An 18,705-nucleotide genomic window follows, 5' to 3' on the forward strand; every position below is an offset into this window, starting at 1 on the left:
TTTTAAAAACATACGGATCTATTCTCATCTTCAAGTAATCACTTTCTTTTAATTACTTTAAATAGAAATTTTAATAGCAATTTTTTTAAAAAACTGCCAAAAAGAAAACAAATAATAATTAACTAATAACAAAAAAAAAAAAATATATATTATATATAGTAATATATATATATCTATATTATAATATATATATATATATACTAATACGCATGGCTCAGACGATTTGAAATAATTTTGTTGTTTTTTTGGATTGCCCACTCACTTTCTTAGGTGAGTACCATGATTCCTTTAAACATGTAAAATCATGTCTAAGTTTACAAAGGAGAACCTGTGGAAATCGGTCCCCTTCCACTAGGGTTTCCCAAGCTTCAGGTTCAAAAGATGTCAGTCAGGGTCAGGAACTTTTCCTGTGGAATCCAAATAATATAAAAAAAAAATAAACTAAAAGAAATAATAAATCATCTATAATAGAGATGAAGGCCAAAACATGAAATAAAAACACTCACGTGTAAAGCTTCAAATCTCCATTGTTAATGCTTCGATCAGCAGCTCTGGACTTTAATTATCTTCTGTTTCCGGCTAAATCACCTAAGGCAAGAAGGGGGGAAAAAAAAAACTGTGGCTAGAAAAACTGCAAATGACTGTAAGTCATGATCCTTTAGCTGAGAAAACAGGACCCAGATGTGAACTACACTCCGCTGGCATTAAACCACTAATCTCGATGACAATATAGGCGGACAACTGGAAGCAAATAGTGAAAAAGATGGACATATATGTAATTACAGTCCTATATCAGACAAAAGTAAGAGGGTTGTCCATACCACAAACCAGAAACTCGAGCTCGAGTTTGATTACCCTTCCAAGCGAACTGAAGAAGTGCAGTGCAATCAAAATACCCAAAATTCATTTGGGGGGAATAAGGACAATCTCTAGGATGCACCTGTGGAGGACACACTACTGTGTGAAAACGTGGATGAAGGCCTCAGAAAAGTGAAATACTAACAACCCTGCGCTCAATCCTGGGTTGGCCAACTAAAAAAAAAAAAAAAAAAACAAAAAAGTTTTGACAAAGGAGCGAAATGCACATTATTGTATATTCACCAAAAACTCCTAAACTCATTGTCTCCAGCTCACATAACACTAACGAAAAAGTAAACCGGGGCAGACAGTCAGTTGGCGCCCCCTGAGTGGGGCCAAATATTACTCATTGCAATAAGGGAATAAATATGGTGAGGCTTGAGAATAATGAAGTGGCTCGTAAGGATTTGTACAGACTCAAAAGAAATTTCTCGGCCAATCATTCCCTGATAAAATGGTCAATGTTAACAAGCTGGATGCCATGGTCGCAGTATCCATGATTCACAAATGCAGATTGCCAAACAAATCCTTCAGATGATGTATTATTTAAACTGAAGAGCTAAAGGATATTGTGTCTAGCCCTCCGTTCTTGAAACCATCGCTCTTCAGCTGATTGCCAATCCAAAACCTGGACCAGCACCAGTTACTGGAATTTTTTTTTTTTAAATGAACGGCAGTTTTACTGATGTTTTTTTTTTTTTTTGAGCAACATTTGGAGAGCCCTCCTTTTTATACTCTAATGGCCTTGCAGAGGATGGCACAGGAAATCTGTAAACATCTGCTGGAGAATTTACTATTAGGGAGTGAAGTGATACTTATCAAGAAAAAAAAAACAACAAAAAAAACTTTAATTAAAATTCTGAATGCATTACAGATAGTATTGTATTTGTGTAGTGTGTGCTCCCTTTATAATTTCAAATGCACTGAGCCTGTCACTCATCTCAGTTCATTGGTTCAATGGATTTCTGTGATTAGCTACACTGCTCAATACTGCACACATTGTAAATAGAAACTTCTGATGCTCTCCAAAGTGCAAATGCAAATATGCACAGAAGAGTTTGCCAAATAATGTTATTACAGATTCAACAAAGGGTGCTATTGTTTTTTTTGTTTTTTTTTTAGTGATTAGGTATCTAAACTGGGCATGACATGATGAACTGCTTTCTGTATGGATTTAATATGGAATGTTGCTTAAATCTGGGATAAGTTGTCAGTCCTATTTTAAACAATTCGATTATGTTCTTACTTTGGCCATTCAATAAATGCACATCCTTGAAAGGATATTTACTTTAAAGTCTGTGTAAACCAGAAGTAGCTCATTCTCTCATCTCCCACTCACAGCAGACTAACGGTTGGAGGTGCGTGGTTAAGCATATTCTGCCCAAGCCGTCAAACTGACATCATCAGAGAAGACATGCCATTCCATTATTAGGAACACCATACTACTAAGGGAAGCAAATGATCAGATTATGATTTTTTTTCAGAGGATTAGCTTGCACAGACTAATTGTTGACTTTGAGACTAGCAACAAAATAAATACTGTAAATTTTGAATTTAAATTTTAAATTCACGTGGACTTTAACATCTCAGGTAATGTCCATGGTATAATGACAGCGACATTGGTTACATATAAATATATTTTAATTGATCCAAACTATTGCTAGGAACAATTCAGTTGTGCCCCTACTAAATTCGAATTGAAAACATTTTTATGAAAAAATTTGGAAAGAACAAAAAACAAATAAAATTTCTGTCTAATGTAGTCTGGGATAGATCGAGTTATCTGCCTCAGGCAACGGCAGCACATAGCACAAGTTAAATTAACAATTCTTCACTTTGATACAAGTTATAACATGAATGTACATCAGAGGATATGTTGAAAAATAAAGTACAACTTACAATTACACATAATTTCTGTGCCTATAAGCGGTTTTAACCAGGGAAATCATCAGTATTACAGCCTGTGAAGAATATGTCAGTTATGTGACATTTACCTCAGGAAGATAAAACCGTTTAATCATATCACCAAAATTATAAGTACATTAGGCCTATACATTTGTGTAGAATATAAAAAAGTTTTTATAACAACAATTGAATTGACTGTCCCCCAGTTTCACAGACAAGGCTTAAGCCTAATGCCAGACTAAAATCTAAGTCTGAGCTGTTTCAACTGAAATAAACTTGCTCTGACTGATTTTAAAATATATCAGTGCCTTTATCTTATCTCAAAATGCACAACAGTAATGTTTTTTTCTAAGGCATGTTTATAAAAAATACTTAAACGTTGTAATTGAACTATGGCTCAGTCCTGGCTTAGTCTAAGCCCTGTTTGTGAAACCAGGCCTATATCTCAAAAATTAAGCATGTCATAGTCACAAAATTAATAAGCTTAAAGCAAAAAAGAAAAGTTCACAATGTAGCCTAATAAGCCTAATTTTCTTTTAATAAAACTATGACTATGGTTTGTGCTCAAATTTATTATATTGAAAGATTTTGATAATCAAAATTATGATATTGTAGACATAATAATAATTGTTTTAAATTATGTGCTGGTATTACGTTATAAACTGGGATTACATTATAAATTGCCACAGTGTGTTCATAATGTATTAAATTTCTCATATAATAACCTATTACATTTTGTGAAAAATTGTTATTACATTGAAAAAAATGTTATTACATTATGAGCTCCAGATTGTATTACATTTTGAAAAAAATATTACATTATGAACATTTTATTACAATAATAATGTAATATTTATTACATTATGTGCAGTTTTTACATTATGAGTTGCTACACCGAACACTGTTTGTTGTCACATGTTGTGACCGATGCTATACCAACTGAACAATGCATTTTCACTCAAAAATAAATAAATAAATGATGAAGTTGTAAATCAAACAGAAATATATTTTTTAAAAACATACTGTAATATTCTCTATTTCAAGTAATTCACTTTCTTTTTAATTACTTTAAAAAGAAATTTACTAGCAATTTTTTTAAAGTAAATCCTGCAAAAATAAAAAATAAATAAATAATAATAATAATAATAAAAAAAAAAAAAAATATATATATATATATATATATATATATATATATATATATATATATATATATATATATATATATAGCATGGCTTCAGAAGATTTTGAATATAATTTTTTTTTTTTTTTTTTTTGGATTGCCCACTCACTTTCTTAGTATGAGTACATCAATTATTCCTTTAACATGTAACATCATGTCTTACAGTTTTCAAAGTAGAACCTGTGGAAATCTGTCCCCTCCACTAGGTTTCCCAATGCTTCAGGTTCAAAAGATGTCAGTCCAGGGTCAGAAATTTTCCTGTGGAATCCAATATAATATATAAAAAACTAAAAGACATAATAAATCATTCTATAATAGAATGAAGGCAAAACATGAAATAAAAACACTCACGTGTAAGCTTCAAAATCTCCATTGTTAATGGCTTCGATCAGCAGCTCTGTGACTTTAATTATCTCCTGTTTCCGTGCTAAAGCACATAAAGGCAAAGAAGGGGGGAAAAAACTGTGAAAAACTGCAAATGACTGTAGTCATTATCCTTTAGCTGAGAAACAGACCAGACTGTGAAATACATCTCCGCTGCATTAATCCACTAATCTCCGATGAGAATATAGCTGACAACTGGAGCAAATTTGAAAAAGAATGGCACATATATTGTAATTACAGTCTATATCAGACAAAAGTAAGAGGGTGTTCCATCCCACAAACCAGCAACTCGAGCTCTAGTTCTTGATTACCCTTCCAAGTGAACTGCAGAAGTGCAGTGCAATTCAAATACTCCAAATTCATTTGGGTGAATTAATTGGACACATCTCTAGATGCACCTGATGACACCTACTGTTGTGAAACAGTGGATGATGGCACTCAGAAAAGTGAAATACTAACAACACTGCGACTAAAGCATGGGTCTGGCCAACTAAAAAAAAAAAAAAAAAAAAAAAAAAAAGTTTGACAAAGGAGCTAAATGCAACATTATTGTATATCTCACCAACAACTAAACCTCATTCTACCCTCAGCTCACATAAACACTAACGAAAAAGTAAACCGGGGATACAGTCAGTGGCGCCCCCTGAATGTGTGGCCAAATAATTACTCATTGCAATAAGGGAATAAATTATGGCTGAGCTTGAGATAATGACTGTGGCTCTGTAAGGATTTGTATAGACTCAAAAAGAAATTTCTCGGCCACATCATTCCCTGAAAACTGGTCAATGTTAACATGCTGGATGCCATGGTCTTCAGTATCCATGATTCAAAATGCAGATTTTGCAAATCCCTTCAGATGATGTATTATTTAAACTGAAGAGCTAAAGGATATTGTGTCTAGCCCTCCAGTTCTTTGACACCATTGCTCTCTCAGCTGATGCATCCTAACATGGACCCAGACACCCATTACTGATAATGCACGGCAGTTTGTAATGATTTTTTTTTTTTTTTTGAGCACATTTGGAGTAGCCCTCACTACTACTCTCTAATGGCCTTGCAGAGTATGCAGTGCAATCTGCTAAACATCTGCTGGAGAAATACTATAGGGAGTGAAGTGACATAAAAGCTGTTTTATTTCTTATGCATAATCTACCACAGGATGACCTGCCATTCCCTGCCCAACTCCTCCTCTCCAGGTGCATGAGCTGAGCTGAGCTCAAGGCAGGCTGATACTTTTTGTATGCCTCAATGTCAAGGCAGTACTGGCCAGGAGGATGACGAAAAGCAAAGAATATTATGACTGTAATGTCCATAGTCTTTTGCCTTTACAACTGAGTCAGATGGAGAATGCAGACATGGTTTCTGCATACTGGTGGTTGCACAGGGCACTGCTCCTCAACCCAACATCTATGTGGTAACCTTTCAAGGCACACAGAGGCACACAGTTCATATACAAAATTGATGTCTCATTCTCCATGTTCAAGAGCCTGCACCCACTGAATTCACAGAGAATGATTACAGGTCCCCCTCGCAATCTTCATTAGAGTGTAAATATTGCTTTAGTTATTTGCAGAGATAATTCACTCCAAAAAAATGAAAATTCTGTCATAATTGACTTACCCACATGTTGTTCCAAACCCATAAGACTTTAGTTCATATTCAAAACACAAATTGAGATACTTTAATTGAAACTAGAGATGTTCCCTGTCGAAAATTCTCTTCTGTTGCATTTAAAGCATATTGTAAACTCCTGTTTACTCTGATACTGAAGCCTGATTTGCTCACGTTTGTGTAGCTGCACAAACAAATGGTGCTTCAACCCGCCAAAAGGGGAGGAGCCGACTGCTAGATAAATTGGCTTAGAGCACCATTTGTCAGAATTTTTCTCCTTCAGTGATGAAAATCATCTCTTCGCTGGACTCTGAAGAAGAAACTGAAGAAAGAAGCTCAGCCTGCTGTTCGCCTTAGAAGAATCCCTGGCAGCGGAAGATTGTCGCACAAGCCTTCCCCTGCGATCATCCGGCAGATTAAAAGAGCAATTGTCTGAGCAAATTTGTCTGCAAAGTTCATTCAAATGTCACGCCATGAGTCTGACTCTGGCAGGGAACCCCTGCATGACACAGACAGGTATGGTGAGTGCGTCGCTTGCCTGGGCAGCGCCCACGCTGAAGCTGCACTCACCGGGACTTGATGTTCTCAGTGCGAGAGCATGAGATTTGCCCTGCTTTGCTAACGGATGACCTTCTTTCATAAAAGCGGTCCTCCCCGACCTGCTCTCCCATTTCCTCCCTCCCAAGACCCTCAGAGGAAGAATCCACGGAGCAGCGGGGTTCAATAAGGCTTGAGTGAACTCACGCCGGCACAAGCCTGCATGCTTCACTCTCCCCGCAATGCTACAATTTCTCTTTGTGCTTCACACGTGACGCCCCTCATCGGGTTCGGTGAATTTGAGGAGGAAGGCCCTGTTTTTCCCGAAATGCCCCCAATATTAACTCCTCCACTTCTGCTGCTCTCACCACCGTTGATGGTGCTGAAGAAATAGGATATGGTAAGCTCCCCTCTCTTGAAGAGGCAGTTGCTGCACATCTGTGACCTCCATCGGCTTTGCGGGGGAAAGCCCATGCAGCACATCCATCTAAACCATGCAGGATGACCTTCGCTCTAGCGAACAGAGCTTATTTAGCAGCTTGCCAGGCTGGCTCGGCGCTTCACACGATGGCAGTAGTGATGGGAAGTTCGATTCTTTTCCACGAACCAGTTCTTTCGGACGGTTCGATTCAATAAACCGGTTGAAAAAAAACGGTTCACCGGATCTTTTACGGTCGACGTAATGACATCATTGGCGATGACGTAATGGCGTCAGGTCTATCAAACATTCAAATATATAAAGTCAGTAATCATAACTTTAGTCAGTTAAAAACCTCATAATCATGAAAAGTTTACAATTAAGTTTTGCAACAACGCACCCAAATACAGTAACAGCAATAATGTGCATATGAGGATTTAAGTCTTGAAGATATAAAGTAAATAAATTAGGTGTCATCAGCGCAGAAACCATGATCCACTTACTATACATAATCCATTGCGATTTATTTGTTATTAAATAAACTAACATTTCGCCATATTGCCCTTCATTCAAGCCTTCGGTTTACCCGCGCTCAGTGTACTGGTGATCCGAAAACCGATGCAACTGGTTCTTGACTCCAGAACGAGAACCGCTCCAGCAGTGGGCGTGTACGTTCGCTATCTGGCTCTGCTTGATGTTCATCTTCAGTTCTCTCTCTTCACATCAGTTCAGTCAGTGAACTGTTTGAGTAAATGAATTACTCCGGGATTTTGGTTTATTCTGACTCAGAGGGAGTGTCAGCCACGTTAAAAAAGTTAACAGCTTAAGTCATTTGTGGATTAATGCTTATTGGAGACGCGAACCGTTTCAAACGATTCAGTTCGATTTGGTGAACTGGTTCAACCGGTTAACTAAGAAGAACCGGTTAAATCGAACGATTCGTTTGCGAATCGGACATCACTAGATGGCAGTGATACAAATGTGTCAGGCCAAGCTTCTCCGCAAAATAGATGAGTCCGGCCTGATGCCTTTAAGGAGCTGTGCACAGCAACCAACCTGGCTCTGTTCATTACAAAAGCCACAGCTCAGGCGACTGGCAAGGTCATTGCCAAATTGGTGGTGCTGAAGCCTTCATGTTTGGCCACTAAACGGGAACCTTAACAGCTCTCAGCGAATGTGACTTATAGCATTTTGGAGCCCTGTCTACTTGCCCTTAAATGGTCAGTCTTTTCTGACTGATGTGCAGCACGGAACGAAGACCTGTCTTCCTGCGAACTTTTCTGCAAGAGCTGCTGGATTAGGGCCTCAGAGGGCTTACACTATCCTATCGGGGTGAGGGCCCACTCCACCAGAGGAATGACTTCCTCCTGGACGTGGTCCAGTGGGATTTCTATTGGTGATATCTGTACAGCTGGTCGTTGTCATCAACCTTTGCTAGGTTTTACAACTTAGATGTCCCTGTCCTCCAGGCATGGATTTTGATCCCCTCTGTGAGTGGAATAGGTTCTGCTATGCAGTCCTCAGCCTAGTGGCTTGGGTCTCATAATTAGCTCATGCTTTTTAGGAGCCCTCATTACGAGCCCTCCAGGGCTTGGCTCGCAAAGCAGCTTAGTTCTGCACTTGCTAATAGCACGGCGCTACGGATGTGTTCCACACATGCGTTTAACGCAATGGGAGAGACCGTTCAATAGGGTACGCTCCGGTTACTAATGCACCTTGGTTCCTTGAGATAAGATGTCGTGCTATAAGACTGCATGCGAGTCAATGGTTGCCGCTGACAGTTGAAAGATTCTGATGAATGCATAATGCATAATGTTTCCACCTCCATGCTTGACTGTAGGGATGGTGTTCTTGGGGTCATAGTCAGCATTTCTCTCCCTCCAAACACGGCAACTCGAGTTAATTCTAAAGAGCTCAATTTTGGTCTAAGCTGACAGCACTTTCTCCCAAGCCTTCTCTGAATCATTTAGATGTTCTATGGCAAACTTTAAATGGGCCTGTACATGTGTCTTCTTGAGCAGGGGGACCTTGTGGGCGCTGCAGGATTTCAGTCCATTGCGGCGTAGTGTTACCAAAGTTTTGCTTGGTGACTGTTGTCCTAACTGCGCTAAAGTGGTCATCGAATGCCCATTTTCCACAAATTGATATGATTCTTTAGGGTCTTAATGAAAATTCTGTAACATAGTTTGGTTAACATTTCTAAATTGTGGTGTAAAACAACACCATTTTGACCCTGTCAAAAACAGCTCTTTTCAGAGCAAGTGGTTTTCTTGCATGCTGCTTTAAATGCAAATGATCTCTGTTCACCCTGCCCCTCTCTTCCGAGCTGCTCTATGAGAGAACTATAGCCGCATTCATCATGAAACTTGCTAAGTAGAACGTTATTAGGAAAGGTGATTTGTAAAGATTCATTAAAAAACCTTAAAGTGATGAAAAAGTGAAAGTGAAAGTGACACTCACTTACACTCACTTCTTCTAGACATGAAGCTGGATCACAAATGATTTGCGTGAAGATAGACACATTTAGGTAGATCAGGGGGTACATTCCCTTCAAAAACAAATGTAATCCACTGCGTCTTTAGCAGCTCATATGTTGGGAGTAAATGACAACTGCTATGTTCATTATTACATCCAACAACAGAACACCTCAATCGCTTAGGAGACATTCTTTTCTACATCTGCTCTGGTGTTGAAACAATGGTGGACTGATTGATGACAGTTCACTCCGGGCGGGTCTAAGGTTAGATACCAGTTCAGTCTGTGCTGAAACACTAATATCATTCAAACAATCGTGGGAGGGGCCTGTCTGTGTGACATCACACAGACAGGCATCTGAGATCAGCTCGATTTGAGGAAGGGGAAATGATTTAACGAGATTAAAACAACAACAACAACAACAACAACAACAACAAAACACTGGGTGGATCTTTATCATTATAGGGTGGTTGTGTACATACACTGCCAACACACATTTCAGTTCAAACTGCTTGTAAAAGTGCATGTGGCATCCGATGACCCCTTTAAGATCATTAACAAGCTCCTCCTGTGTAGTTAGGGGCTGATCCCTCACCTTTTCCATCATTACCCCATGAGGCCAATTGATGGTTGTTTTGTATTTCTTCTATTTCTGAATAATCGCACCAACAGTTGTCTCCTTCTCATCAAGCTTCTTGCTGATGGTCTTGAAGCCCATTCAAGCCTTGTGCAGATCTAAAATTTTGTCTCTGACATCCTTTGACTGCTCTTTGGTCTTGCCCATGGTGTTGGGAAAGGTTGGAATTGAAGTGTGGACAGGTGTCTTATACACCTAATGAGCTGACATTAGGAGTAAATCCTTAAAGGGATCATATGATGCGATTTCAAGTTTTCCTTTCTCTTTGGAGTGTTACAAGCTCTTGTTGCATAAAGAAGATTTGTAAAGTTGCAAGGACTAGTCTCAAACCCAAAGAGATATTCTTTATAAAAGTTAAGACTCATCCACGTCCTCCTAAAACACCTTGTTTAAAGATGCCCCCATGTCTACGTCACAATGTGGGAAGATTTGCATAACACCGCCCAAATGTTCACGCAAAAAAAGAAGGCGTAACCTTTGATTCTCACTGTTGCTGCAAGTGCCATGTCGTGGAGACACTGTTTCATTGTGAAATCGAAAATACTTTGTTTGTCCTTCTACAAGAGGACACAACTAGAAATCAGTGGTTAAGTTGTACAACACTTTTCCAGAACAGTTTAACCCAAATATTCAGATGTGTGCAGCACATTTTATGGAAGACTGTTTTTTGATCCTGGGAGAGAAGACTACAATGCTGGCTGTTCTGACTCACAGTCTGTAAGTACGTTTACATGTGTAAAGTATTTGCCACTAATGATTCAAACACGAGTTTTGAGCAGTGTAGAGCAGAGGTTCTCAATCCCAGTCCTTGTGCCCCCCTGTTCTGCACATTTTGAATGTTTCTCTTATGGCTTCAGACGTTTGTTCTATTCAAACGTACGTGCCCTGCGAAGTGGACATCACAGGATATTCCGCCATGATCTGCCATGATCAAAAATGCAGACATGGTTTTATGTTTATGTGGCATGATGCAACGCAACGTGTAAAAACACAGTATAAGTCATTATAATCTGTAATTTTGTTCCCACTGGATGCAAAAAATGCCTCGTTTGTAATGGGTTTTATTGTTATTGTCTTTTTCACGCCGGTGTTCTGACCGGGACATGCATCACAGTATTGCAAGGGGCGTAACATTTCCATCACACGCTTGAGGCATTCGGCCAATCACAGCGCACTAGATAGCTGGCCAATCAGAGCACACCTCACTTTTTAGACCGATGAGCTTTGTAAAAAATTATGCGAAAGGCGGGGCATAGAGGAGAAACAATAATGTACAGTATGTGGAAAATAATGTGTTGTTTGAAACTTAAACCGCATAAACACATTTCATTACACCAAATACAAAAAATAATGTTCTTTTTAGCAACAACATATGACCCCTTTAAAGTGACAGGACTAATCTGTGTTCCACATGGGCACATAACCAATCTGTGGGAGCCAGAATTCTTTCTGGTTGGTAGGGGATCAAATACTTATTTCTCTCACTGAAATGCAAATCTTTTTCTAAACTTCATATACTGTAATGTGTTTTTTCAGAATTTTTTTCTGGAAAATTGCAGACCCTTAATTTCTTTGTAAGTGTGCAAACTTACAAAATCAGCAGGAAATCAAATAAATATTTTCCCCACTGTGTACAGTATATATATATATATATATATATATATATATATATATATATATATATATATATATATATATATATATATATATACAGTTGCAATCAGAAATATTCAACCCCCTCACCTCAAAAGACATTATAGTGATGTTGATAAAAGATAATGAGAATCAATGAAAAAAACCTTGTCAAAGAACAAAATTTTTTTTTATTGATACATACAAGTTACTTTGACAACAGAAGTTGACTTAACTTTGAAGTTCAAATGAAAATTGTAACTCTTGTAACACGAGCATGTGCAGTATTATTCAACCCCCAGCTTCAGTACCTTGTGGAGTGTCCTTTATTTTTTATAACTTCTAACAAACGGTTTCGATAAGTGCTGACTAGCTTCTTACTGCTCTCGATTGGAATCTTTGCCCATTTTTCACGTGCAAAAGTCTGTAACTCAGTGATGTTTGATGGCTTCCGTGCTTCAACTGCCTTCTTCAAATCCCACCAAAGATTTTCAATTGGATTTAAATCTGGTGACTGAGAAGGCCACTCCAGGATGCTCCAGCATCTTTTCCCCAAACAAGCTTTAGTTGATTTGGAGGTGTGCTTGGGATCATTGTCTTGCTGGAAGATCCAATGATCACCAAGGTTTAATTTGTCAACAGAAGGCATCACGTTCTTCTTTAAAATGACCTGGTATTTCTGGGAATCCATGATGCCAGGTACATGATCAAGATTGCCAGTTCCTGCTGCAGAAAAACAGCCCCACATCATCAATGACCCACCTCCGTGCTTGACCTTGGGGATGGTATTCTTTTGGTCATAAGCCTGACCTTGTGCACGCCAGACGTACCGCTGGTCCATATGTCCAAAAAGTTCCAGTTTGGTTTCATCAGTCCACAGAACTGTCTCCCAGAACTCTGTAGTTTTATCCAAATTCTTCCTGGCATATTCTAGTCGACCCCTGATGTTCCTTGAGGTCAAGAGTGGAGTGCGTCTTGGGGTCCAGCCATGAAGTCCTTGCTTATTCAGTGCACGTCTTATAGTTACCACTGAAGCACTTGTACCAGCCTTTATCAGGTCATCCTGTAGCTGTCTTGCAGTCACACGGGGGGTTTTCTTAGCTGTCCTGACTAAACTGCTAAGGGCCCTTGATGAAATTGTGGGCTTTCTTCCACGGCCAGGCAGGTTTGCAGCTGCTCCATACGTTTTAAACTTCCTTATAATGCTCCCAATGGTGTCTCTTGGAATGTTAAATATTTTGGAAATCTTCTTATACCCAAGGCCCTTTAGATGTGATGAAATAATCTCCTCTCTCAGCTTTTGTGGAAGCTCCTTTGTCTTTCCCATGATTGCAACTCACCTTGAAAACCTTCATGGTTGGGGTTTATATATGCATCACAGCTGAAGCAAATGAAGGATCGTTATAGCGTTCCCAAAGGCTTAATGATGTTTCAGCTCCATTTCAGGCCATAAAAACTGTCAGAAAGCTTTAAAAATAACAATATTATGTAGGGGTTGAATAATTGTGACATGGCTATCTTAACAAAATATACTGTTACACACAAATACTACATCAAACATTTTCTGTGTTGATTTTATGCAACACTTAACTCATAAAGAAGTCATCCAAAGCAGAATCCCGCACTTTGAAAAGATTTTTATTCATAAATCCTTAAAACTCTTTGGGGGTTGAATATTTCTGATTGCAACTGTATATATATATATATATGTATATATATATATATATATACATATATATATATATATATATATATATATATATATATATATATATATATATATATAAAGCTGCTACAAAAAATGCATTCAACAAAGTGCCTAAAATTTTGAAATAAAAAACAAGACTCTTCTTTAAATAATATTTTTTCAAGCATATGTAAACCACTGAAACTTGCTTTTTATTTTTATTTTTTTTATTTGGTAAAGCACTTGCCATAATACGTGAACAATATACACAATATCTGAAGGTGCAAATGCATGAGTGAACCCACACACAAGCAAACTCATATACATACACCCCACATTCTAACACCTGTCCTTATCAGACACTATGTGACAAGTTTTCAGCGACATTGTTCTTTCATCACTGAAAGCAAAATGTTATGTGAAGTGACAAAAATCACATATCAGAACATATGTAGTGTTTATTACTGCTACAGTATGTGGAGTGTGATTTTGAACCAATGTGATTATATTGTAGACGGGACTAGTCAGGGGGTCAACTTTTCAAAATAATCATAAATATTTCATTATATTATAGTGCCTGATTTTTATAGGGCTCTTAAAAGCAAAAAAAAAAAAAAAAAAAGACTATTTTGCCCTGTCTGTTTCTGTTCATAGCTCAAGACAGGTGCTAGTGAATGGTTTGGGATTATGTGCTCTTGTGGTGCCATCAGCATTGACATCATTTTCATGCAGCTCTAGAGTGCACAAACAATCACCCATGAGCAAAGATGGCAGTTTTCTGTTGGGTCTTGCACCCGCCTGACAACTGCCATTGAATGGAAATGCTAAATGATAGATTCTCCAGCTATTACAGATCTTCTAAGGTGAACAGAAAAACCCTGTATTCCAGTCAGACTGTAAAATTTTGCTCTCTGACATCAAGTATCTTTGAGGTGACTATTTTTTTTTTTTTTTGATTGTGCAATTATATTTTATTACCACTAGAGAGCACTAATGCATCACAATAGCCTTAAATGTCTTATTCCACCAGCACCTCAAGGGACACTTTACAATCAAAATGAGAAACAACTCCAGATGTTTGCAGTGATGCTTCAGTGCTTTGGTGACAGTGACAAAATAACAGCACCAAACTCACAGACACAACACACACACACACACACACACGCACACACACACACACACACACACACACACACACACACATATCTTTTCAAACTCTAAATAAGACAGAGAATGTTATTGCATTAGAGTGTGGAAAGCTTCTTTAAATACATACTGTGTCCAACCAGGTTAACAAATCACAGCAATCTTTCTCATGGCAAGGCTTGCTCTATTTTCACAGCAACTGAAAGTGATTTGATTTCAATGAGAGGTGGTGATTTGACTAATGCAAATAAGAAGAAAGAGCAACACAATGCTCAGCCTCTGAATCACTTTTATAGTATATATTCTTCTGGATATATATGACCTGACAAAAATGTACAGAAATTCACCTTAAAAAGTTCCTGACTGAATCACACAACATCAAATTCTGTTACAGCTTTCAGTAGAAAGCCAGATCCAGCATCTAAAAATAAGATATTGCTTGGCATAACTAACAGCAGCTGAGGTCTTGTGTCTGTAAATCCCAGGGGAAAAAAGTATACACATCAAGTCATTTTTACTGATTTGCAATCATGTCTACTGGTTCAGCTATCAGTGTACACCATTTTTATACTGTGCATTGACTTCCTGTCTCCCTATGCTGCCACTTACACTGAATGGTGATGTGGCTCTGGATTAGCTGAGACCGTTTTGGGATTAATGAACTGGCCATAATCGGCTGTTGAGCTGACGTAGAGGAAGGCCAAATAGGACAATAGGAAAACAAGCAGGTAGAGTGCCAGGAGGGCTTTGAGAATGCAGTTACAGCAGATTTCTTCAGGCCATAAATTTGGGAGGTACCAGCAGGATGAGACAGAGGAGGAAGTGGAAGAACAAGAGTGCTGGGAATGAGATCGTTCACGTTTGTACATTCTAGGAAGAGCGGAAGGGCAGGTGGTATACTGGTCCTAGTAAATGTGGCATTTGGAGGGTATATTTATATGGGAAGAACATCAAGGACAGGATGAGTGGATGGATAGATACATGGATGGACAGACAGATATATGAATGTGTGGACAGATTGGTGGACAGGAAAGCAAATAAATTAAGACGTGGATTGATAGTGGGAGGGTAAAAAGCAAGGGCAATGTTAAAAAGAGGAGAAAAAGGATAAAATGAGTAGAAATGACATCAGGTGAATAACAGATTTACATATTGTTTGCAGGGCATCCCCTGATAACAAAGACATGAATGAAACAGCAAAGGAAAGGCAAATGGGACAGAAATATCTCCCTTTTAAATGCATTCATTTTTTTACACTTTGCAGACTTATAGGAGTTCTATGGGTGCCATTCATTGAAATGTAAAAAAAAAAAAAAAAAACTGAAAAACATTCTTTACGGGTTTGATATTATAGAGGTCGATTCGTAAGATAAACTAGAACAAATTGCATAATTTTGGTATTTAATTTGCATAATTGCATAATTTTGTATTTAATTTGCATAAATTGCAAATTTTTTGTAGTTCATCTAAGCAATACAGTATATATATATATATATATATATATATATAGAGAGAGAGAGAGAGAGAGAGAGAGAGAGAGAGAGAGAGAGAGAGAGAGAGATTAGAAATTGTTAGTGGGATGTTTATATACAAAATATCATAAAGATCCTACAGTACAAATAGGTTTAATTAAGCAAACAAAAATATGGGGCATTAAAAATACTTAAAAATATGACAAGTTATTGACAAGTGTAATGAGATTCAACCTTATACAACTTGATTTAAAGAATCAAAATGAAAATAAAATAAAAAAATTAAAATCTCATTAAATGGCATTAAAAACCATTACACAAATGCACACACACAAACTGTTACTGTCACCTGCATTTATGTCACACATCCTAATCTACACATAATTACACAAAATCACAGAGTTGCATTAAAGAGACAAAATCATTGTTCTGCCTTCAAAGCTCATAACAGCAAAAAAGAAGAATAGAAAGTTATCAGGCATGTGAGAAGAAAGCTTAAAATAAAAAGATTAATCTCAACAAATATTCACCAACTGTGACCTCCAAGTTTGGTACAGTGGGCCAAAATAATAATAAAAAACACATGCAGGAAACAGGTGACCAACAAATTCATTCTGTATGTTTCCACTTTAAGCACCTGACACAGTACATTAGTACAGCCAAAGGCTGCATTCAACCTATTTATTGTGTGAGAGTAAAAGTTTAAGAATCGGCTACTTAAAACCCATAATTACTGACCAATAATCTAAAAACTGGTGGGGTGTATGAGCGCAGGGTGGGGGAGTACTTTGGGCCTGAAGCAGGAAAATTTAGCAGTATGATGTGAATATGAATATGAATATAACTGTAAATGTAAAGCAACAATGGGCTGGACCACAGAGTACCAACTTATGCTACACTGTACAATTAAAGTCTGTGTTAGGTTCAACGGTACCTTTAATGTCTTCATCTTCAATAGTAGTGTTGGCACTCTCTGATGATTCCTGAAAAAGAACAAAAATACACACAAACTAGCAAACAAATAATTTAAAATTTTAAATAGCATCTTACTAATAATTTTGAATTTTATATAGGCTCAAGTTAAATGATGATTAAAAACAGTCAGAAATGTTAACCACCCTGCAGTAAAAAGAAACTGAAATTGACCTCCATGTACTGATAGAGTACAGTGCTATTGGCTAGATAAACACTAGTTTGGCCAGCAAAACACCTTTTTCCAGAAGGTTCAAAACTTTATTTCACATTGCAGTTTAACTAACTAGATCCATTATATCAATATTGTTCTGGATAGGATAGAAATTATGTTGATGTGACGACTGACCCAGAAAAGTATAAGATTATAACACTCTGACATCATGTGGTGTTCTATTTCCTAACAAATGGACATAATTTACAATGGATTTACTCTAGTAACAACTGCACCATGGTATTGTAGCAGAAATGTGGGCTATTCATATCAAATTTTATTATATTAATAAATGTAGCTATGTAGGCCTATTAAATATATTAAAGGAGCAATGGAATAATTACAGCATTTTTTGTCATTAAGCGTTTGTGCAATTATACTAAATAAATTTAAACTACTGTTTTTCACATAAATATCTAGAAACCATAGTTACATTTTACCATGGTATTGAGGTGCTATATGTGTGGTTTTAACTGTGATTATTATTAGATTAGATTAGATTCAACTTTATTGTCACTGTGCAGAGTACAAGTACAGAGCCAATGAAATGCAGTTAGCATCTAACCAGAAGTGCAAATAACAGAGTATATAAAATAAATATAGAATGTGTGTATATACATTAAGCTTTATGGCATATAGTGCAAGTTGTGAGGTAGGAGGGCAGAGACCAGCTCAATGCAAATGACTGTACATACAACACGGTGCAAAGAAAGTATAAACAGAAGATACATTGTACATAGAGTATAAAAAGAAGGTGCATTATACGGTGAGGTACGTAAATAGCATAAGTTATATATGGCCAATGACCATAACAGTGCAATGACCATAACATTATATGATCTACAGTAAATGTATGCTACTATAGATTACCAACAGTTCATTTTAATAAAACACAAACAGTTAGAAAAATTCAATTTCACCGTATAAAAATGAGATTGTTATAATACAGATGTTACTATTTCTGATAATGAACATAAATACATACATCTGCATCCTAACTCAAGCTACTACTACTGTTAACTCAAGCTACTGTCAAATGTGCAGTCAGGCAACACAAACTTGTTTTATGATTTGAAACAATATGAATGCAGAACTAAAAAAATATTTTTTTCTTTTAAGATATTTATTTTAAGTTAAAAAAATGACAAGACAAGTGTAAAAAAAACGTGAAGTGTTTGTCATGTTCTGTCCACAAAGAGAAGTTTAAAATATCAACTAGTGGTCTGGTTTTTACAACTTTCACTTGCCTTTATATCCACCTTTAATGTTTAAAAGAAATAAAGAAATGAAATTTATTTCAATAATTATCGATATCAATTGATGTAAAAAATTGTACTGTGACTTTTTTTGGCTATATTGCCCAACTCTATTTACCTTTATATTATATTTCAGGGGGAAAAAGTACTTGCAACCAGGCATTATTTCTAGTAGTCTAAATAAGCTACATTGCATCGCTCCAGTATGGGGGTATAGTGTAAAGAATAAATTCGTGAACTCTTTTGACGCTATTATTTTGTAAAATAACTTTCCTTATATGGTTTAAAAACAGTTAAAATTTTTCAAAATATCTTCATTTT

The 18,705-nt window shown here is 37.1% G+C and overlaps 1 protein-coding gene across 2 annotated transcripts in view; it reads right to left on the bottom strand.

Moving 5' to 3' along the window:
- LOC109053549 (calcium/calmodulin-dependent protein kinase type II delta 1 chain-like) overlaps positions 1–18,705 on the bottom strand; it is a 135,785-nt gene that overhangs the window by 22,434 nt on the left and 94,646 nt on the right. For both annotated transcript variants that reach the window (XM_042760972.1, XM_042760971.1), the window contains 3 exons: positions 16,877–16,925; positions 4,295–4,370; positions 4,107–4,201 (listed from right to left, as the gene is read on the bottom strand). In XM_042760972.1, coding sequence (XP_042616906.1) covers positions 4,107–4,201; positions 4,295–4,370; positions 16,877–16,925 — 220 coding nt within the window. The remainder of the gene's footprint in view (positions 1–4,106; positions 4,202–4,294; positions 4,371–16,876; positions 16,926–18,705) is intronic.

Source organism: Cyprinus carpio, chromosome A7 (assembly GCF_018340385.1).
Source record: "Cyprinus carpio isolate SPL01 chromosome A7, ASM1834038v1, whole genome shotgun sequence".
In the NCBI taxonomy this organism is placed as follows: Eukaryota; Metazoa; Chordata; class Actinopteri; order Cypriniformes; family Cyprinidae; genus Cyprinus; species Cyprinus carpio.